The sequence below is a fragment of the Manacus candei genome, unplaced genomic scaffold (genome assembly GCF_025592945.1).
Source record: "Manacus candei isolate 608988 ecotype Guabito, Panama unplaced genomic scaffold, ASM2559294v1 h1tg000115l, whole genome shotgun sequence".
NCBI lineage: Eukaryota > Metazoa > Chordata > Aves > Passeriformes > Pipridae > Manacus > Manacus candei.
Window position 1 is genome coordinate 475,366 of NW_026138163.1, and position 21,216 is coordinate 496,581.

The 21,216-nt window shown below is 53.7% G+C and overlaps 3 protein-coding genes across 4 annotated transcripts in view; 2 read left to right on the plus strand and 1 right to left on the minus strand.

Annotated features, from left to right (window-relative positions):
* Positions 1 to 17,783, plus strand: part of LOC127461900 (zinc finger protein 160-like) — a 205,553-nt gene extending 187,770 nt beyond the window's left edge. The window contains exon 8 of the mRNA XM_051770102.1: positions 17,216 to 17,783. Within this exon, the coding sequence (XP_051626062.1) occupies positions 17,216 to 17,657 (442 nt within the window). The 3' untranslated portion in view covers positions 17,658 to 17,783. The remainder of the gene's footprint in view (positions 1 to 17,215) is intronic.
* The window catches only part of LOC127461895 (zinc finger protein 585A-like), a 208,402-nt gene that overhangs the window by 153,894 nt on the left and 33,292 nt on the right, over positions 1 to 21,216 (minus strand). The gene's annotated exons all lie outside the window — the stretch shown is intronic.
* Positions 11,281 to 21,216, plus strand: part of LOC127461911 (zinc finger protein 239-like) — a 34,283-nt gene continuing 24,347 nt past the window's right edge. Inside the window, exons 1-2 of one of the 2 annotated variants that reach the window (XM_051770115.1) lie at positions 11,281 to 11,317; positions 14,590 to 14,788. The gene's annotated coding sequence lies outside the window, so the exon portion shown is untranslated. The remainder of the gene's footprint in view (positions 11,318 to 14,589; positions 14,789 to 21,216) is intronic. The other variant, XM_051770117.1, reaches the window with a different exon arrangement.

A 21,216-nucleotide genomic window follows, 5' to 3' on the forward strand; every position in this document is an offset into this window, starting at 1 on the left:
GGGCAGCAAGAAATTCCTGTGGTGGCAACTTTTTTTTATGAGGAATCTTCATTTGGATTCACTATTCTAGGAGGTGGGACCGGCCGATGCAGAGCAGGGCAGAAAAAAGGGAACAGCAGCTACTTCCACCAGGAAAAAAAGTCTGGATCCTTTGGCTTCAGGTGTAGTTGGTGCAGCCTGGGTACTTCTTGGGTAGAAAGAGTTTTCTGTAGTGGCACCTTTTGTCTGGCAGGAATCTTCAGTTGGAGTAAATTTTCCAGGAGGTGGGACCGGCCATTGCAGCACAGGCCAGAAAAAAGGGAACAGGAGCTCTTTCCACCAGGAAAAAAGTCTGGATCCTTTGGCTTCAGGTGTAGTTGTTGGCACAGCCTGGGCACTTCTTGGGCAGCAAGAACTTCCTGTAGTGGCACCTTTTTTTTAGGAGGAATCTGCACTTGGATTCAATATTCTAGGAGGTGGGACCGGCCATTGTAGAGCAGGACTGGAAAAAGGGAACAGCAGCTCTTTCCACGAGGAAAAAAAGTCTGGAACCTTTGGCTTCAGGTGTAGTTTTTTGGGAAGCCTGGGCACTTCTTGGGCAGGAAGAGTTTTCTGTGTTGGTACCTTCTGTCTGGCAGGAACCTTTAGCGGGATTCAATTTTTTAAAAGGTGGGACTGGCCATTGCAGCAAAGAGCTGAAAAAAGGGAACAGCAGCTCTTTCCACCAGCAAAAAAAAGTCTGGAAGCTTTGGCTTCAGGTGTAGTTTTTGGGGCAGCCGGAGCACTTCTTGAGCACCAAGACCTTTCTCTGGTGGCACCTTTTGTCTTGCAGGAATCTCCAGTTGGAATAAAATTTCCAGGAGGTGGGACCGGCCATTGCCGCAAAGGGCTGATAAAAAGGAACAGCAGCCCTTCCCACGAGGAAAAAAAGGCTGGATCCTTTGGCTTCAGGTTTAGTTGGTGCAGCCTGGGTACTTCTTGGGCAGGAAGAGTTTCTGTGGTGGCACCTTTTGTCTGGCAGGAATCTTCAGTTGGATTCAATATTCTAAGAGGTGGGAAGGGCCATTGCAGCGCAGGACTGAAAAAAGGGAACAGCAGCTCTTTCCCTAAGGAAAAAATGTCTGGATCCATTGGTACAGGTGCACTTGGTGGAGTAGCCTGGGCACTTCTTGGGCTAGATGAGTTTTCTGTGGGGGCACCTTTTGTCTGGCAGGAATCTTCATTACAATAAAATTTCCAGGAGGTGGGACCGGCCATTGCAGTGCAGGGCTGAAAAAAGGGAACAGCAGCTCTTTCCCTAAGGAAAAAATGTCTGGATCCTTTGGCTTTGAGGTGCAGGTGGGGCAGGCTGGGCATTTCTAGGGCAGGAAGAGTTTTCTGTGGTGGTACCTTTTGTCTGGCAGGAATCTTCAGGTGGATTCAATTTTTCAAACGGTGGGACCGGTCATTGCAGCGCAGATATGATAAAAGGGAACAGCAGTTCTTTCCACCAGGAAAAAAAGTCTGGATCCTTTGTTTTTGAGGTGCAGTTGTTGGGGTAGCCTGAGCACTTCTTGGGCAGGAAGAGTTTTCTGTGGTGGCACCTTTTGTCTGGCAGGAATCTTCAGCTGGATTCAATTTTTTGAAAGGTGGGACTGGCCATTGCAGCGCAGGCCTGAAAAAAGGGAACAGCAGCCCTTTCCACCAGGAAAAAAAGTCTGGATCCTTTGCCTTTGAGATGCAGTGGGTGGGGCAGCCTGAGCACTTCTTGGGCAGGAAGAGTTTTCTGTGGTGGCACCTTTTGTCTGGCAGGAATCTTCAGCTGGATTCAATTTTCCAGGAGGTGGGACCGGTCATTGCAGAGCAGGACTGAAAAAAGGGAACAGCAGCTCTTTCCCTAAGGAAAAAAGTCGGGATCCTTTGGCTTCAGGTGCAGTTTTTGGGGCAGCCTGTGCACTTCTAGGGCAGGAAGAGTTTTCTGTGGTGGCACCTTTTGTCTGGCAGGAATCTTCAGCTGGATTCAATTTTCCAGGAGGTGGGACCGGCCATTGTAGAGCAGGGCTGAAAAAAAAGGGAACAGCAGCTCTTTCCCTAAGGAAAAAAGTCGGGATCCTTTGGCTTCAGGTATATTTGGTGGGGTAGGCTGGGCACTTCTTGGGCAGGAAGAGTTTCCTGTGGTGGCACCTTTTGTCTGGCAGGAATCTTCAGTTGGATCCAATTTTTTAAACGGTAGGACTGACCATTGCAGCGCAGGGCTAAATAAAGGGAACAGCAGCTCTTTCCACCAGGAAAAAAAGTCTGGATCCTTTGGCTTTGAGATGCAGTGGGTGGGGCAGCCTGGGCACTTCTTGGGCTAGATGAGTTTTCTGTGGTAGCACCTTTTGTCTGGTAGGAATCTTCAGCTGGATTCAATTTTTTAAAAGGTGGGACCGGCCATTGCAGAGCAGGGCTGAAAAACGGGAACAGCAGCTCTTTCCACCAAGAAAAAAAGGCAGGATCCTTTGGCTTCAGGTATATTTGGCGGGGTAGCCTGGGCACTTCTTGGGTAGGAAGAGTTTCCTGCGGTGGCACCTTTTTGTCTGGCAGGAATCTTCAGTTGGTTTCAATTTTTTAAACGGTGGGACTGGCCATTGCAGCGCATGTCTGAGAAAAGGGAACAGCAGCTCTTTCCACAAGGAAAAAAAGTCTGGATCCTTTGGCTTTGAGGTGCAGTTGGTGGGACAGCCTGGGCACATCTTGGGCTAGATAAGTTTTCTGTGGTGGCAGCTTTTGTCTGGCAGGAATCTTCAGTTGGAGTAAATTTTCCAGGAGGTGGGACCGGCCATTGCAGTGCAGGGCTGAAAAAAGCTCTTTCCACCAGGAAAAAAGTCTGGATCCTTTGGTTTCAGGTGCAGTTTTTGGGGTAGACTGGGCACTTCTTGGGCAGGAAGAGTTTTCTGTGATGGCACCTTTTGTCTGGCAGGAATCTTCAGCTGGATGCAATTTGAAGAGTCAGTTTGGCCATTGCAGCGCAGACATTAAAAAAGGGAACAGCAGCTCTTTCCACCAGGAAAGATAGTCTGGATCCTTTGGCTTTAGGTGCTGTCGTTGGGGCAGCCTGGGCACTTCTTGGGCAGCAAGAGATTCCTGTGATGGCACCTTTTGTCTCTGAGGTGTTTTTTCCCTCTTATCAAGTCCTTTATGGCGTCAATCACAGAGCACTGGGACTGCTCACAGGGCATGATGAAGGAATACAGCAGCAGTGTGGAAAGAGGAGGTAGAAAAATACATTCCTGTATCTAATTGCCTTCTTCAGTTAGAGAAATTGCTAATCTTGTGACATTATTTGTACTGGACCCTTCTAAGGATGTACTTTTGCCCAGACCTTTTGCTCCAGATGTGCCAGCTACACCAAATGAAACCAGAGAGAATCTCAGCGAAGCCACAAATCAGCTTTTATGGCACTTGGCACTCTATGGGGTTTAGCACTGGAGCTCAATCTCTCTGGGATGGCTGGTCCAGAACAGTTCATTTAATGAATGGTGCTGTTGCTGAACTTCCCTGGGCACATTGCAATTGGCTACTGAGGCTGAAAGGTTTCCTCGAAGGATTTTTATCTTTTGAAACTACAGGCTGAATTTTAGGGATAAACTCCAGTATTCTGAAAGTGGAAAGTTGATCAAACAGAAAAGACTGTTTCTTCTACAACAGATTTGAAATAGTCCACTTGTAAAAATCACAAAGCTTGAAGGCTACTCAGCAGAGCTGATTCCTCATCTGCACTGATCATCAGCAACTGGCCTCTCTCCTATTTCAGGGTCTCATCTGTGTACACTGGATTAAGGCCTCCTAACTTCTTAAGAAAAGTAGTGTTATAAGCTCACAGTTCTGGCAAGGTTTCCTTAGTAGATGGGTTGAAAAGCAAAACTTTGTTGCCATGACCAACGAATGCAGAGTCCAAGGTTGTTTGTGGTGCTAGCTTTGCTCCACTCTCTAATAACTTCTGTCCAGACCAGTGCTGGCAACGAGAATTCCAGGTTAACGCCCGTTTCATTTTTAAGGCTTTGCATTTCAAGAATGGGGAGTTGTTATTGGAAACTCTGCCATGGTTGTCAGTAACAGCCTTGGAAAACAGTTTTTCTTATTTCTGAGGGAGAAGTTTCCAACCCAGCTTTGGAGTATGCAAATAGTTGAATGACTTGTTGTACAATTGGAAATAAAAGTCAATACATTTGCTCTGATTTATGTCTTAAGTTATATTTGGCTAAAGAGTTCTGTTCTTGTTACCTTCTTTAAAAAATAGGACCCATAAGCAGAAAGGTGATCTCCTAAAGTGTTGCAACCTTTTAAGTCCACTTGTTGCCACACAATAGCATGCCAATATGACATCCAAAGATACAGAATCTTACAGAGATACACACAAATATAGACCTATACATATCTATGTATGCATATCTATCTACCTCTACATATCTATACATATCTATACAAATACACACAAGAAAGTTTGGGGTTCCTGATGAGAGTTCTACACGGTTAATGAACAGAGTACTGGTTTGATGAGTCATACAACTGTGGGGACCATGAACGTAAGCTCTGAGCTTTGCTTTATTGTCCTGGTTTGTAACTGCCTGCCTTCCCTTTGGGGGGAACACAGGCCTCTATTTTGCACAGTCTGTTTTGTTTCACTTGGCAGTGCAGACTAGGGGCAGAAGAGTTTTTGAAGCCAAACAGCTCGATGCAGATTCAGTTCCTTTAGTGGTGCCTAAAACTCAGGAGCTGGACCCCACGGTGCTGGTGGGACCCTCCCAACTCAGCACGGTCCATGATTCCATCAAGTCCAACTGTCAGCCCAGCACTGCCCCAGCAACCCCCAAACCACTAAAGCGTGTCAGCCATGGCCAGATGCAGGCGCCTCTGAAACACCTGCCGGGGTGCTGGCTCCACCTGGGCAACCCATTGCAGTGCCCGAGCCCCCCCGAAAAACACAGCGAGAAACCTTTGTCCAGGAGCTGACCTGAAGCTCTCCTGCCTCAGCCTCGGGCCACGTCCCCCGCTCCTCCCAGCGCAGGCTCCTTTCCAGCAGCCCCCTCGGCAGAAGGCGGCTCAGGGCTCCCCTCTGCCCCCCCGGCCGGCTCCGCTCCGGCCCCGCTCCCGCCACGGCCCCGCTCGGCTCTGCACGGGGAAGGAACGCGCCCAGCCCCGGCCCGACACCCCCGGGGGCCGCGCACCGGGGGACTGTCCCCGGGGCTCACTGCCCGGGGGTCCCTCCTCAGGGGTGACTTACCGGGGCTCCCTCCCCGGGGTCACTTGCCAGGGGTTGTTCACCTCGGGTCATTCACCGGGGGTCCCTCCCCGGGGTTCCCTCCCCGGGGGTCACTTGCCAGGGGTTGTTCACCGCGGGTCATTCACCGGGGGTCCCTCCGCAGGGGTCACTTACCGGGGCTTCTTCCCTGCGAGTCGCTCACCGGGTGTCACTTACTGGGGGTCGCTCACCGGGGGTCGCTCACCGGGGGCCGCGCACGGGGGGTCCCTCCCCCGGGGCCGCGCACCGGGGACCACTCGCCGGGGCTCTCGGGGCCGCTGCCCGGGGTCTCTGCCCGGGGGCCGCTCAGCGGCAGCGCTCCCGCTCCCGACCCCGCCCCGCCCGCTCCCACCCAAACCCCACCAACCGCCCCTGTCGGCCCCGCCCCCGCCCCGCCCAATCCCCGCCTCGCCCCGCCCACTCCGCCGCCTCCCATTGGCTGCGCACGTTCGGCCCTGGAGCGAGGAGCGCGCGGGGAGCGTTGCCTGGAAACCGGCCAGGGAATCCCGGGAATCCTCGAGGCGCCGGCGCTGCCCCCCCACTCCTGGAGCAGCGGCCGGGCCCGCCCGGGGAGCGGGCACTCAGCGCCCGGCTGCGGCCGCCAAAACGGGCAGGGAAGCAGGCGCGCGGGAGGCGGGCTCCGGGCCCCGGGCAGCGAGGAGCCCTAAAAAGAACAAAAGTGTTGGAAGAGAGGGAACTCATCGCACCGTCACAGAACAGGCTGAGGTGGAAGGGACCCACGACGAGCGTCGAGTCCAAGCCTTTGCCCGGCACAGCACCGACCCCAAGAGTCACACCGTGTGCCTGAACTCTGCCAGATCACAGTCCAGCATCAGCTTCATGTGCCGTGAGGCCCCACGTGTGTGTTTGCTCCCCGTGTCTAGTGGGAGAGATGACACTCCCTTAGAGTGGAATAAAGATTATCCTAGACTGGAACTGGCAGCTGTGATAAACTGTATCCCGAGAGCATTTAACTGGTAGCAGTTTTCCCTGGGCTCTAGCTTGCTATTTATTATAGTTATTTGCAGACAGGAAAGGGGAGAGAATTAAAAAATCTCTTTCTCCTTGCCCCCTCCACAACAAGTTGGAGGACATGTGGGTGTTGAAACATAGCTTAACAAACAGTCCAGCCTTGAGAGAGTGGGGAGAGCACAGGAGGGCTCAGTTTAACCGTTTGTCTGGTTTTCTTCCTTTCTGAGGAGGATTTATTTTTCTTAGGTGGGAAATTGCCAAAAATAGACAGCAAAATCAGACTGCAGTTCAGAGATCACACTCTCATCTCTGTGGAACCAGATCAAGAGAATGCTGTGGGTACAGTGAAGCCACCCCTGTACATTTGGGGTGGGCTGGGGAGTGCATGTGAGGCATGTGAGTTGTTGCTCTCCTGTGCAAAAGGTCTATAAGGGTCATGCAGTTACACTGAGCTGGATCCTGCATCCCATTAGGGTTTGTTAGGGGTTGTTTGTGGGGTTGTTTGTTGAGTGATCTGGCACATTCCAACCCTATGTAGCAGTTCATTTGGATACATGTCCGGAATAAAGCCAAGTGCCAGAAATACTCAAACACACAAAATATCTTTTATTACAATGATAATAATAATAATAATAATAAACTTAGCAAGAGGAATTAAAAACTAAAAAAAAAGGATACAAAATAACTATCTTATCGGGTGGCATTAAAACAAATACTACGAACAGCATTTAATACAGTATTAACTAGTGAAAAGGGATACCAAAAAAGGATCTTAACACAATATTATGGATAACACGATACTGGTTAGTAAAAAGGGAAACTAAAGGAAAAATACCATAAACATAAAAGGGGAATTAAAGGAACACTAAAAGGATATTAAAAAGTTTGTTCTCTCAGTTGCTTCCTGTCAATAAACTGTGCTTACCCACACAGACAGGCCAGGGCTGCCAGGATCTGCAGCAGCTGGACGGTGCCCGTGCTTAGCGGGCGTCCCCATGGAACAACACAGTCTCCATGGCAGGATGAGGATCGCTCACCCCAGCAGTCCTGACACCCCATTTTATCAGCTCTACATTACACCACGTAGGGCCAGTACCCAGTATAAGGTGATGCCTGAGTGGCAGCCAAACCCCGCCTGTTCATCACCTGATAGCAACAGTCTGTGCATGCCCTGCTGTAGGGCAAGGGGCCAGCGACCCCTGCCCACAGAATCTTCCTCCCATCATCATCTTTCTCACCCCTATGTATGACCTCTACCACTGTGTTTCAAGGGTAGATGTATCTATCTTGCAATATGTAGCAAAACCAAGGAAGAACTCAGCTCTGATAATAGGGGATATCAAGCTGACTTGCTAAAAAGCACAATGGACCTTACAATTCGCTTGTGCCATGAAGTTACATTGTACCATACTCTGGCTGGTTTCACATCCTAATATGATTCCTTTCTCACGCCTCTATGCTCCATTGATCATCTAATTCAAAAGTACCCCCCTTACATTTGTTTAAATATAAAATGAACCAAGGACAATTTTTGAGAGCTTTGTGTTTAGATTTCATTAGTCTGAAGTAGTAAAATAAATGGTCTTGTGTGTATTTGTCTATATAGAATCATGGACTGGTTTGGGTTGGAAGGGACCTTAAAGGTCTTCTCATTCCACCCCCTGCCATGGGCAGGGACACCTTCCACTAGAGCAGGTTGATCCAGCCTGTCCTTGGACACTTGCAGGGATCCAGGGGCAGCCACAGCTTCTCTGGGAATTCCATCCCTGCCCGTCTCCACCCTTCTAGGGAAGGATTTCTTCCCAGTCTCCCATCTAACCCTGCCGTCTTTCAGTTGAAAAACCATTGCCCCTTGTCCTGTGCCTCCAGGCCCATATCAAAAGTCCCTCTCCCTCCTTTTTAGAAGCCCCCTTCCCTGGTGGGGTGTCTTCAGCTCCTCCCAGGACCTGTGTGTGTCTGTATCTATCTTGTATCTGTCTATATTTATAGACAGGATATATTTTAATACATTTCTATCCATATATTTAGACATAGATATTTATACACTGTAAATATTAATGCACACCTGTCTACACAATGATGATAACTTTGTGTCCAGACCTACTCCTTCCATTCTGTAACCTTTTTGGGGTGTTTATTCCTTGGGATTTCCAGGGTCTCAGTTTCAGTGGAGAGGATCTTTCCCACCTGGATCTTTGCTGCATCAACTTCAAGGTGGCCAATCTGAGCAGCTGCAACCTGGCCCGTGCCAACCTGTGCTGTGCCAGCCTGGAGAGGGCTGACCTGTCAGGCTCTGTGCTGGATGGAAGAGCTGCTGCAGCTTGGGAGGGCTGGGCTTGTGTTAACAGAGAGGAGCTGGAACAAACAGAGCGGTGTAAAACATGGAATTCTTAAATATATTCCAGAGTTGTTGTGGTTCCCAAAGCTTTTACACTTCCTCCCAGTAATGATTTAATGGGATTGACTCCCAAAGCAGAAATTAAAACTGTCTTCTTGATTGTCTTTGGTGTTGTTCCTCTGGCTCTCAGTGACTCCTGTCTGTGCCAGTGTGCCAACCTGCCAGGGGTGAAGATGCTGCGCTCCAACGCAGAGGGGGCGTCCCTGAAAGGCTGCAACTCTGAGGACCCATCAGGCCTTCAAGCTAATCTGGAAGGTGAGAAGCTTTTGCCTTGTCAATCTGTGCCAACTGAAGCCTGTGTTTGTGCATTTCTATGGCCCAGAAAAGGTCCAGCTGTGGTTTGTCCAACCCTGAGAAGGGCCCACAAGGGCTGCACTGAGTCTGTGACCATCTCAGCCCCAAATCCCCTTGTCCTCCTCCAATTCACACAGCTCTGAGGCAGCACCAGTGTGCAGCTGCTGTGTTTCTGACTGGTTTTCCTCACAGAACCCCTTTCTGTGTGTGTTCCAGGTGCCAGCCTGAAAGGAGTGGCCATGGAGGGCAGTCAGATGACAGGAATGAACCTCCGAGTTGCAACGCTGAGAAACGCCAAACTAAAGAACTGAAACCTCAGGGGAGCAACGTTGGCAGGAACTGATTTGGAAGTGAGTTGGGATTCATTTTCCATCCTATTCCTTTCTCTGCTATAGTCAGCTGGTAATTGGGGGGAGTGCTGGCTTTTGGCTGACCTCTCCAGCTTCAGAGTACAATGGAGTTCAGGTAAATGGACTTCCAGTAAAGCTTTGAACAGAGTTCTGGGTGCATTCCATTGACACTTCTTTTTCTTTTCCCCTTCAGAATTGTGACCCAGCAGGTTGTGACCTCCAGGAAGCCAATTTGAGGGGCTCTGATGTGAAAGGAACCATCTTTGAAGAGATGCTGACCCCCCTGCACATGTCCCAGAGCGTCAGATAGGGAAGGGAAGACATCAGAGAGGAAGGAATCCAAACATTTGTTGTGACTTTCTTCACCTCCTCCCCTTCCTGAGTTAGAAGGAATGGTTACTAGACAACTTCCATTTGCAGTAGTGCCTAAGTAGACTCTTTCTGATCACTTTTGGGGAGGGAATTTTTGTTTCAGAGGTGGAAAGAGAGAGTTTCTCCCTTTGTGAAGAGAGTGAGGAAGTGGGCTGGTTGTGAAACCAGAAAGTGGGGCTGGTTTGGGGGGGAGGGTTCAAGACTTTCATTGTTTAGCATTGCATGACTTTGGAATGCATTTTAATTTCTAAAGCACAATATATGCAATTCTATTTGTTAAGTCTGTCGCTGCAATATGAATAGAAAATGTTATTGCTGTATAGTAGCAAAGAAAGTTGAGATTTACAGGTAGACAAGTGTCTTTACAGTCAGTGTCTTCATTCCTGCAGGGTGTTAATGCCAGGGGTGGTCACACAGTGCCCACGGGATGTGTTCAGGTCTCTGCTGGGCTGGAAACAGTGGGGAACTGTCCTCAGAGGTCCTAAATTGCTGTGGAGTAGTTGGAGGGCAGGGTTAGAGCAGCTTTATCCCCTCAAATGTGCAGAGGAAGCTGCTGCCCCTGCAGGGACCTGCCCAGAGCCCGGATTGAGTTCCCCCTGGGAGATCCCTGGGCAGAAATGGGATGTCTTTGTTAATGTTCTCCAAAGGAGTGTGAAATTGCACTCTCAATCCCAGCTGGGAAGAAAAATTCCCCTACTTCCACATGTCCTGGCCACTCCAGACTGGAGTTCCTGTAGTTTTTTCCTTCTTTGTTGGGAATTCAATGGACAGAGGAAAACACAGAAGTGTCCCCAAAGCAGAGAGAAGGTCTGGGGCCAGAGCACCTGCTCCCCCCTCTTCTCATCCCTTCAGCAGATGAAGAAATGGCCCTCAATGTTTCCCCTCAGTGTACTCTTCAAATCCTCCTTGAAAGAATGGGCGTAATCCCATTTGCCAGCCAGATCCACTTTGTGTTGCTTAAAGTGGCTGTAAAAGCCTCTTGCCTGGGGCCAAGTGCCCCTTCCACACTTGCTTTACCAGTGGAAAAAGCAGGGAAAGCTGTTTTTTGTGTGGGCACCCTTCAAATCTCAGTGTTTGTGATCTTGGGAATCCTCATGGACGTGGAAGAATGGCAGATTATCTGTTGTCATGGGATTTGTACCTGGAGATTGTTTTGGTCTGTGTTTAAGTCTTCCTTGAAAATACAACTGATAGAAAACAATGTAAAAAAAAAAAAAAAAAGAAAAAAAAAAGACAAATAGGCCATACGAAGAAAAAAAGGGAGGAAAAAGAGAAAAAGGAGAAAAAAGAGAAAAAAGGACAGAAAAAACATGAAAAAAATGAGACAAATAATAAAAATGAAAGAAAAAAGAGAAAAAAAAAGAGAAAGAAAAAAGGGGGAAAAAAGGAAGCAGAAAGAAAAACGGAAAGGAAAAAAGAAAGAGAAAAGAGAAGGGAAAAAAAGACAGAAAAACAATAAAACCAAAAAAGTATTATCCTCACTCCACTCACGTGCAAATGGCCGCTCTGATCCGCCGCAAGGACTACAACTCCCATGGTGCCCCGCGCAAAGCGCAGGCGCGGCGATGGCGTTCGGGGGCGTGGCCACGCGCTGATTGGCTGTGGCGGTGCTCCTTGAATGCGGTGCGCGCGCAGAGCGCCGTGCTGACTTCCGGGAATCGGTGATGGCGGCGGGTCCTGCCTTTGTCTGTGAGAGCTGGCGGGGGGTGCGGGAGAGCGGGGTCTGGGGATCGCCTCGGGGGCTGCGGGGAGCGCGGCTGTGGGGGGAAAGGCTGGAGGGCTCGGGAGGGTTTAGCGCGGGGGTTCGGAGGTTCCCGAGGGTCAGAGCGCAGGGCCTTGGAACCGTCTCGGGGGCCGCGGGGCCCGGGAGGCCTCCCAAGAACCCGGAAGGGTGATTCGATTGCCGAGAAAATCCCTCGGAAAAAAAAATCAGAACCACCCAACGAAAAAAAGAACCCTGAAAAAAGGAAAAGTGAGAAAAAGGTGAAGGAAAAACTGCAAGGGTCAGGATGATTTTATTGCTTTGGTTCGGTTTTTCCTTGGTCTCCTTCTTCTCAGATTCTTTGCTGCCCTCCTTTACAGAAAGTTCTTCTGCTGTTCTGTGGTTTTGGGGTCCGTTAGGGGCTTTTAGGAGTCCCTAAGGAGGTTTTTGAGGGTCTCTGAGGGGGTTTGGTTTCCTGGGGGGACTTAGGGGGAGGTTGAAGGTCCCTGAAGGGGTTTGGGAATCCCTGAGGGAGTTTTGGAGTCTCCGAGGGAATTGGGAGGTCCTGGGAGGCTTGCAGGGGGTGTCTTTGAAGGAGTTTTCTGGGTTTCTAGAGGGATTTCAGAAGTCCCAGACGGTTTTGAGGGTCCCTGAGGGGGGTTTTGGGGTCCCTGAAAGGACCTGGGGGGTCCCAAGTGGGTTTTGCAGGTCACTGAGAGGGTTTAGGGGGTCCTGGAGGGGGATGAGGTCTCTGAGGGTATTTGTGGGGTCTTTAAGGAGGTTTTGATGGGTCCAGAGGTGGATTTCTGAGGGGATTTCAGGGGTTTTGAGGAAATTTTATGGGGTCTCTGTGTCGGTGGACTGACCTCAGGGAAAGAGGATCCCAATTCCCCCCCAGAGCCTCAGAGACCCCCAACACTCAGCACACAGAGACCCCAGAGGGAAGGGGGCCCGGGGGTCCCCTAAAGCCCAGCAGTGGGGTTCAGGGGGTCCCCCAGCTCCCAGGGGAGGGGTCCTGTTGGTGCCCCCAAAAATCTGGGGAGGGGGATGTACCACATCTGGGTAAGGGGATCCCAGTGCTCCAGTATATCCCAGTGACCCTCAGTATAGCCCAGTAACCCTCTCAGTGACCAGCCAGTGTGTCCCACTGACTTCCCACTGCCCCCCAGTAAGGCCCAGTGATCCTGCGGTGAGCACCCAGTAACCCCCAGTATGGCCCAGTAACCTCCCAGTGTCCCCCTGTGTGTCCTGGTAATCCCCCAGTAACCCCCCAGTCCCTCCCAGTGCCCCCTGGTTCCCCCCACTATGTCCCAGTATCCCCCAGTAATCCCCCAGTGCCCCCCAAAGCCTCCCAACTGTCCCCAACATGTCCCCAGATGTCCTTGGCCTTTCTGTGAGGGGGGGGGAGGAGTGTTTTTGGTCAGAGGGTCCAGGGGGGGCTCCTGGAGTGAGATGGAGGGTTGAGGACATCAGGGATGGGGTTTGGGGACAGTGGAATTGGGGATGCCAAGGGGGGAACTGGGGACACCGAAAGGGTCTTGAGGACACGAGGGGGATCTCAGGACTCACCTGCTCTTGGTGTAGGCCCTCCTCTCCCCTTCTAGGCCCCATTAACCCCCTCAAATGTCCCCCAACTCCCCTTTTTTTCCTTTAATCCCCTCCCCCCCAGATACTTTTGACCCCCCAATGCCCCCAAGACCCTTTTAACTCCCCCAAATTCACACAAAGCCCCTCAAAACCCCCCAAATCCCCATCCAACCCCCCCCCAGATCCCCCCAAATCTCCCCAAGTCCCCCCCTCAAATCCCTTCCAACCCCCCTCTAAGAGGGATCACCCGGCACCCTGGGACAGGAACACAGTGGGCTGTACTGGGGGCACTGGGCTGTACTGGGGGCACTGGGGGGGGCTCAGGTGTCCCAGGACAAGGTGGCCCAGCTCCAGGAGAGATCTGGGGAGCAGTGAGGAAGTACTTGTCTGTACTGGTCTGCACTGGTCTGTCCTGGTCTGTGCTGATCTGACCTGGTTTGTACCCCCAATCCCCAAAGCCCCTCCCCAGCTCCCCCAGGACCCTCCTGGACCCCAAAGCCCCCCAGGCCCCCCCAGGCCCCTGACTTGGTCCTGCTGCCCCTTGAGCATCTGCAGCTGCTGCAGAACCAGGCATTTCATCAGCAAATGTGCAGGTGACCCCAAGCTGGGGGTGTGTTGATGTGCTGGAAGGCAGGAGGGCTCTGCAGAGGGACCTGGCCCAGCTGGATCCATGGGCTGATTGCAAGGGGATGAGGTTCCAGCAGGCCAAGGGCCGGGTCCTGCCCTTTGGCCACAAGAAGCCCCGTCAGCCCCCCGGGCTGGGGCCAGAGTGTCTGGAGAGCAGGCAGGCAGAAAGGGAGCTGGGAGTGGGGATGGACAGGGAGCTGAAGAGGAGGCAGAGTGTGGCCAGGTGGCCAAGAGGGCCAATGGCTGGTGGCCTGTGTGAGGAAGAGTGTGTCAGCAGGAGCAGGGAAGGGATTGTTGGGCTGGACTGAGCACTGGTGAGGCCACCCCTGGAGTGCTGTGTCCAGCTCTGGGCCCTGCGTTGAGGAAGGCCCTGGAGGGGCTGGAGCAGGTGCAGAGAAGAGCAGCGAGGCTGGGGAAGGGAGTGGAGCACAAGTGTTGTGAGGAGAGGCTGAGGGAGCTGGGGGTGTTGAGGCTGGAGAAGAGGAGGCTCAGGGGAGACCTCCTGACTGTCTGCAAGTCCCTGCCAGGAGGTTGGAGCCAGGTGGGGCTGGGGCTGTTCTGCCAGGAAGCAGCAGCAGGACAAGAGGGCTGGGTCTGGAGCTGTGCCAGGGGAGGTTTAGGTTGGATACTGGGAAGCAATTTTTTCCCAAGAGAGTAATCAGGCCTTGGAATGGGCTGGGCAGGGAGGGGGTGGAGTCAGCGTCCCTGGAGGTGTTGAAGGTGAGAGTGGATGTGGCCTCAGTGCCATGGTCTGGGAAGCACAGTGGGGTTGGATCCAGGGTTGGACTTGATGATCTCGGAGGTCTTTTCCAAAGTGGCTGATTCTGTGATTCTCTGATTGCCATTCCTGTGGCAGCACATGCTTGAGGCTCCATCCCCAGGGTGAGAGAGATGTCTGTCCATATCTATCTGCAAGGTTAGTGTGTAAATGTGTGGTGTTAGCAAAGCAGGCTGAGTTGTGGGCTGGTTGTAGAAGGAGAAAGAAGCCCAGAGGCCAGTGCAAGCAGGCAGCCCTCAGCTTGCACCTGATGTCCCCTCCCTGCAGGTTCCTGTCCTTGAGCCCAGGCCCTGAGGTGAGGCTGAGAAGTGGCGCGGAGGTGAGCCCAGAGCTGTCCCTGAGGTGAGGCTGAGAATAAGTGCAAGGCAGAGGTGCTGCTGAGGAAGGAGAGCCCCGTGGTGGGGAAGGCACAAAGCTGTGAAAGCCCATTCCCGAGCAGGTGCTGTGTCCATCCCCTGTGTGCCAGGTGAGCTGGGGCTTTGCTGCAGAGCTGCGGGCGCTGATTTGAGCGGCTCCAAGTGCTGAGATGGTGGGCACCCAGGAACACAAACTGTGCCTGGCCACGGAGCCTGCAAGGAGGAGCAGAGACAACCCTGGCAGTGTGGGGGGCCAGGTTGTCCCTGTGCCTTCCCCTGCAGGCCCTGGCTGTCCCTGCTGGGCCCCTGTCCATCCCCATCAGGTCCCTGCCCGTCCCCCCGGGCTGAGCTCCCCCCAGGAAGTGCCGTGGAGCTGAAGCTGCTGCCATCCCCCCCTGCAGCCGCTGCCCCAGGCAAGGGAGCAGCAAAGGCAGGGCCAGGAGCAGAGGCAGCAGCAGGGGAGCCCTGGGGGGGCCGGGAAGCTCTTGTGTGGGGCAGGAAAGAGGCGCTGGGCACGAGGCCGGGGCTGTGCTGAGCAGGCCCAGCCCTCACATCCCCCCAGCCAACGCCGGCTGCCCGGGGGGCTTGGGAGGGACCCCCAGCCCGTGTGCCCCACACTGAGCTGGCAGAGAGAGAGCCAAGGGACAGGGCCACGGGCAGGGCCCTGGGTGAGGGACAGGCAGGGCCACGGTGAGGGCACAGCCTGTGGCAGCAGAGCTGCCCAGGGCCGGGGGCAGCCGGGGGTGTTGGGACCAGGCTGTGCTGGGGCCGAGCAGAGCAGGAGGCCTCTTGTAGAGCCCTGGAGCAGCCTCCCACTTGCCAGCCCCGCCCTGGTGGGGTGACACTGTCCCCTCCCTACAGGACACTCCCCTGAAATTTTCGAGGGGACCTTTTGTTGTCTATTACTGGTTGCTGATTCCTGCTGGGGACCCGAGGGAGCCTCTGCAATCCCATCCATGGGGCACAATCTCCTCTGCAGAGCTTGACTCACTGCAGACTTTGCAGGGAAATCTGTGCTGGCAGCCTGACTATGTCCCAACCCCCCACACTCCCCCCAGGATATTTGGGATGAGTTCCTCCTTCCTGGGCACCCATGGGATGGGGGGTGATTGTTCTCCTGCTGTTGCAGTTGCTGCTCCACCCCTGTCCCTGCCCTTCCTGCCACTGTCGGGTGAGCGGAGCGGCCACGATGGGAAAGGGACGAGAGAAGGGAAAAGAGCGGGTGGGACCCCCAAAGGGAGCGTGAGGGGCAGTGGGTCACCCCCAAAGGGAGCTGGGGGGGAGTCAGTGTTTGAAGGGCCAATGGAAAAGGGGTGTGAGAGGGGGGCTAAGAGGAGTGGGGAGAGCAGGAGCGGGGTTTCCATGGGGGAGCCTTGGTGTCCCCATGCCTTGATCCCTGGAGAGCAGGGGAGGCTGGAGAGAGGGGAGAGCTGCAAGTACCCCGAGAGCCTGGAGAGGGGTTGCAGAGAAGGGGAAACCTGGACAGTGGGGACCCCTGGGATCCCCAGGACATCAAGGTGGAGAACCTGGAGAGGGGGAATGTCTTCGAACGCGGCACCCCGAAGGCGAGGGTCACAGGAGAAGGGACCCTTGGGATCCCCAGCACTGCCAGCATCCCTCAGTGGAACCCCCAGCTTCCCAGAGAGGGGAGACCCTCTGAACCCCAGAGGGGGGAGACCTGAGAGGGGGAACTTCTTGGAGAGTTTTTCTGGTTGAATCTTGATATTTTCGAGTATTTTTTAGCTGAATTTCAACTGTTTGCAGTTTGTGAGGGGTTCATCTCACTATTTCTGAGGGGTTTTTTGCCTAAATGTCAGTGGTTTGGGTTTTTCTGGGCTGGATCTTGGTGTTTTGGAGGTTTTTATGGTCACAGGATGCCCGGTGAGTTCTAGAGATGGACTTGGGCAGGAGGAACCCCCAAGCCAACGCGCTCAGCCCTTGTTTTCCCCCCCATCAGGATTTGTCCTTCCCAAAGCTTGGGCGGATGGAGGAGGAGGCTGCGAGGAAGAGGAAGATGCCTTGGGCCCCCCAGGCAGGTGAGGAGGAAGTCAGTGTCCCTTTGGGCGGGTGTTGTGCTGGCTCTGTCAGCCCAGCATGGCCCCGGCTGCAGGACAACCCCGCTGGCGCCGCCGTCCTGCCGGGGCCGGAGTTGGGGGGATGTCCTTGGCCTTCCCTGTGGGCCGGAGGCAAATCCCCTGCCTGTCCTTCTTGCTTCCTGCCCCAGGCCCCGAGCTGAGGAGGGAGAGCGCGGAGGACAAATCCCCCCGTGAGACCCTGGTGGGAGAGGCCGTTTTGAAGGGCTCCCCGGCGCAGGAAGGCAGCGGGGAGGAAAAGGGCCGGAGATCCCCCCGCAGGAGGGGCTCCAAAGCCAGCCCAGGGTGCTCTGAGGAGGAAAGAGCCAGCCTGTGCCGGGAAGGCGGCCGGAGCTTGAGGGGGAGCTCTGACCTGGTAGTCCCTGATCAGCCTCCCAGCAGGAAGAAGCCCTTCCAGTGCTTGGAATGTGGGAAGAGCTTTAGGTGGAGCACAGACCTGCTCAGACACCAGCACATCCACACTGGGGAACGTCCCTACACATGTGGGGAGTGTCGCAAGAGCTTCAACAGGAGCTCCCACCTGATCCAACACCAGCGAATCCACAGTGGGGAAAGTCCCTACACGTGTGAGGAGTGTGGGAAGAGCTTCAGGAACAGCTCCAACCTCTGTTCCCACCAGCTCATCCACACCGGGGAACGGCCCTACAAGTGCTTGGACTGTGGGAAGAGGTTTCAGACCAGCTGGAATCTCCTCCTGCACGAGCGGACGCACACGGATGAGAGGCCCTTCCGCTGCACCGACTGCGGGAAGGGCTTCAAGCAGAACTCCAACCTCGTCACCCACCGGCGCATCCACACCGGGGAGAGGCCCTACAAGTGTGGGGAGTGTGGGAAGAGCTTCACCCACAGGTCTAACTTGACCTCACACCAACGGACCCACCAGTAAAGGAAGCCCCACCAGTGCCTTGACTGTGGGAAGAGCTTCGGTTGCTGCTTCCACCCCGAATGAACCCCCTGACAGTGAGGCAACCCCTGGAGTCCAGTGACTGTCAGTCCATCCCTTTTGACCACAAAGGGCCAGTCCCATTTCACAGGGGCAGCTTCTTCCAACAGAATCCTTTTTGGGGGGGGGAGTGTGGAGATTACTGCCCTGGCTGGGGACCCTCCAAGGTCACTGCTGGAGGTTGAAAGCAGAGATCTCCCCCTGAGCGTTGGTCTGGGGGAGTTCCATCCATCTCTAATTAGGAATTATTGCTTTTGTGCCAGCTTGAGTAGAATTGCTTCAACAATTGCTTTAGTGTAGAGCACTGTCCTATCTTATCCTGTACTCCTGGTAGTTTTAGTGTGTATATTGTGCAGTAAATAATTGTGATGAAGGTCTTTTGTCTGATCGTTTGTAACCCTAAATAAATTCCTTTCTCTCAATAGATCTGATTTGCCATTATTAAAACCTTGGGGACAAAAGTGGTTCAGTCACACCTCTGTAATTCCTCTAAACTGAAAGAGTTTTCATAATGCAAGGCTGAGATTGGATCCAGCAGCCCCCAGCACCCCACAGGAAGTTGGGACCTCAGGGGGGCCACCCCCCATTGCAACTCCAGTTGAGCCCAAAGACCCTCATGGGACTGTCGAACCTGCCAGACTATTCCTCCTTTTCCACCCTTCTCCCTGTTCCTCCCACTTTCCCATTGTCCCCTCAATCCCCATTTTCCCCCCCAAACAGTTTTGGGGTCCCAACCCCCACTGTTTACCCTCTCTCCTGTGGGCACTGAAGGAGAAAATGAGGCTGCACACACAGAGTTCCATTTCAGGACTTGTCCGCCCATCTTTCCCGTGTCCCCCTGTCATTGGGGTTCCTTTGGAAACAGCGCCTGGGCTTTGTCTTTTAGTCCACCGGAATTCCCAGCATGGCCCCAAAGCAGTGCCCTGATCCCACACATTCCCCTCCCCTCATGTGCTGGCTGTGTTCAGCTACCAGAGAAAAACACAGGCTGCCATGCAGAGCGTTCCAAGTGGTTTCCCCTTTGGCAAACAGCACTCTCTGGATGGAAAACACCAGTCAGGGCCAAAACACTCCTTGTTGATCCTGATTAACTGAATGCAGCTGTTGCTGCCTTAACTTGTTGCCACATAAATTCTCAGGGTTCCTTTGCTTCCAGGAGGCCCCACATGTCCCAATGGCCCCTGGATTCCATGAGCTTCCCCAGTCTCCAAAGGTTCCTTTAGTTCCATGAGGCCCTGCAGTCCCCAAAATGCCCTTTGGATTCTCGGAGATTTCCCATTGTCCCAGGGTCCCTTGTGCTTCAGAAGGAGCTGCAGTGGGACAGTGGCCCCTTGGTTCCGTGAGCTCTGCAGTGTTCCAGGAATCCTTGGGTTCCAGCAGAGCCTGCAGTTTCACAAGGAGCACTGGAATGCAGGAGGTTCTGCAGGGTCCCAATGGCCCCTGGATTCTGGGAGGTTCAGAAATATCTCAGGGCTCCCTTGGTTCCAGGAGGACACACATGTCAGCAGGAACCCTTGATTCCAGGAGGTTTGACAGTGTCCCAGAATTCCTTTGATTTCATGAGGCCCTGGATTGTCCCAATGGCCTCCTGATTCCATCAGCCCCCTCAATGTCCCAATGGTCCCTTGGTTCCATGAGTTTCTGCAGCGTCCCAGGGTTCCTTTTGTTCCATGGGGAGCTGCAGTGTCACAATGGGCCCTGAATTCCAGGAGTTTTCCCAGGGTGACAGTGGTCCCTTGATTCCATGAGATTGCCCAGTGTCCCAGGGCTCCTTTGGCTCCAGAAGGCCCTGCAGTGTCACAATGTCCCCTTTACTCCAGGAGGTTCCACAGTGTCCTTGCTGGAACACACAGGGCTGTAATGTTGTCACCCCTGCAGAGCTGCCTCCAGCTCTGGGCTCCAGCACAGGAAGGACATGGACCTGTTGGAGAAAGTCCAGAGGGGACCAGCAAGGAGATCAGAGGGATGGAGCAGCTCTGCTGTGAGGAAAGGCTGAGAGAATTGGGATTGTTGAGGCTGGAGAAGAGAAGGCTTTGGGGTGACCTAATTGTGGCCTTCCAGTGCCTGGAGGGACCCAATCAGAAAGATGGAGAGAGACTTTGGACAAGGACCTGGAGTGACAGGACAAGAGGCAGTGGCTTCACACGGGTAGAGGGAAGGGTTGGAGGAGATAGTAGGAAGGAAATTTTGAATCTGAGGGTGCTGAGATGTTCCTGAAGGCCCCTCCCAAGGCAAAGCATTCCATGATTGTGGGACTGGTGGGTGAGGTGGTGGTCGAAGCCGTCTGGGGTGCAGGGACCCAAAATGAGGGAGTTTTCCATTGTGGGGAAAGGAAAGAGGGGGCAGCAGAACTGACCCCTTGGACACCTGGCAGGCAGGCTTTGGAGTTCCCGGGAGAATGATGGATGGAGTCCCTTAGGAGTCAGTCCTGAAGAACAAAAGAGTCCAGGAAGGCTGAAGGTGCTTTAAGAAGCAAATCTTCAAGCTCCAGGAGCTGTGCCCATGTGCCCAAAAACAAGCCAGGGGATCAGGCCCAGCCAGCGTGGGGTTGGGAAAGGCAGGTCCTGCCTGACCAACCTCATCTCCTTCTCTCACAAAGGACCCACTCAGTAGCTGAGGGAAAGGTAGGGATGTGTCTCTGTGGAATTCCAGAAAGCCTTTGGCACCATCTCCCCCAGCATCTCCTGCACAAACTGGTTGCTCATGGCTTGCCCGGGGAACTGTTTGCTGGGTGACAAAGTGTCTGATGGCCCAGGGAGTGGTGGGGAATGGAAGGAAATCCAGGTGGGGCCGGTCACTAGTGGGGTTCCCAAGGGCTCAGGGTTGGGGCTGCTCCTGTTTAACATTATTGTGGATGTTCTGGGCCAGGGGATTGAGTGCCCCCTCAGGAAAGTCATGGACAACACCATGTTGGGTGTGAGTGTGGATGTGCTGGAGGGCAGGAAGGCTCTGCAGAGGGATCTGGACAGGCTGGATCAATAAGGCCAAGTGTCAGGGCCTGCCCTTGGGTCCCAACAACCCCCTGGAACGCTCCAGGTTGGGGGCAGAGGGGCTGGAGAGCTGCTCAGCAGGAAGGGACTTGGGGGTGCTGCTTGACAGCAGCTGGATATGAGGCAGAGTGTACCCAGGGGGGCAAGAAGGCCAAGGGCATCGTGGCCTTTGTGGAGAAGAGTGTGGCCAGCAGGAGCAGAGAACTGATTGCCCCTCTGTGCTGGGCACTGGGGAGGCCCCACCTGGAGTGCTGTGTCCAGTTCTGGCCCCTCAGTGCCAAAAGGCCCTTGAGGGGCTGGAGCGTGTCCAGAGAAGGGAACGGAACTGGGGAAGGCTCTGGAAAACATGTCTGCTGAGGGACGGCTGAGGGAACTGGGCTGGTTGAGTCTGGAGAAGGGGAGGCTCAGGAGGGACTTCATTGCTCTCTGCAATGACCTGAAAGGAGGTTTTAGTGGGTGTGGGGGTCGGTCTCTTCCACAAAGCCTTTAGTGACAGGAAGAGAGGAAATGGC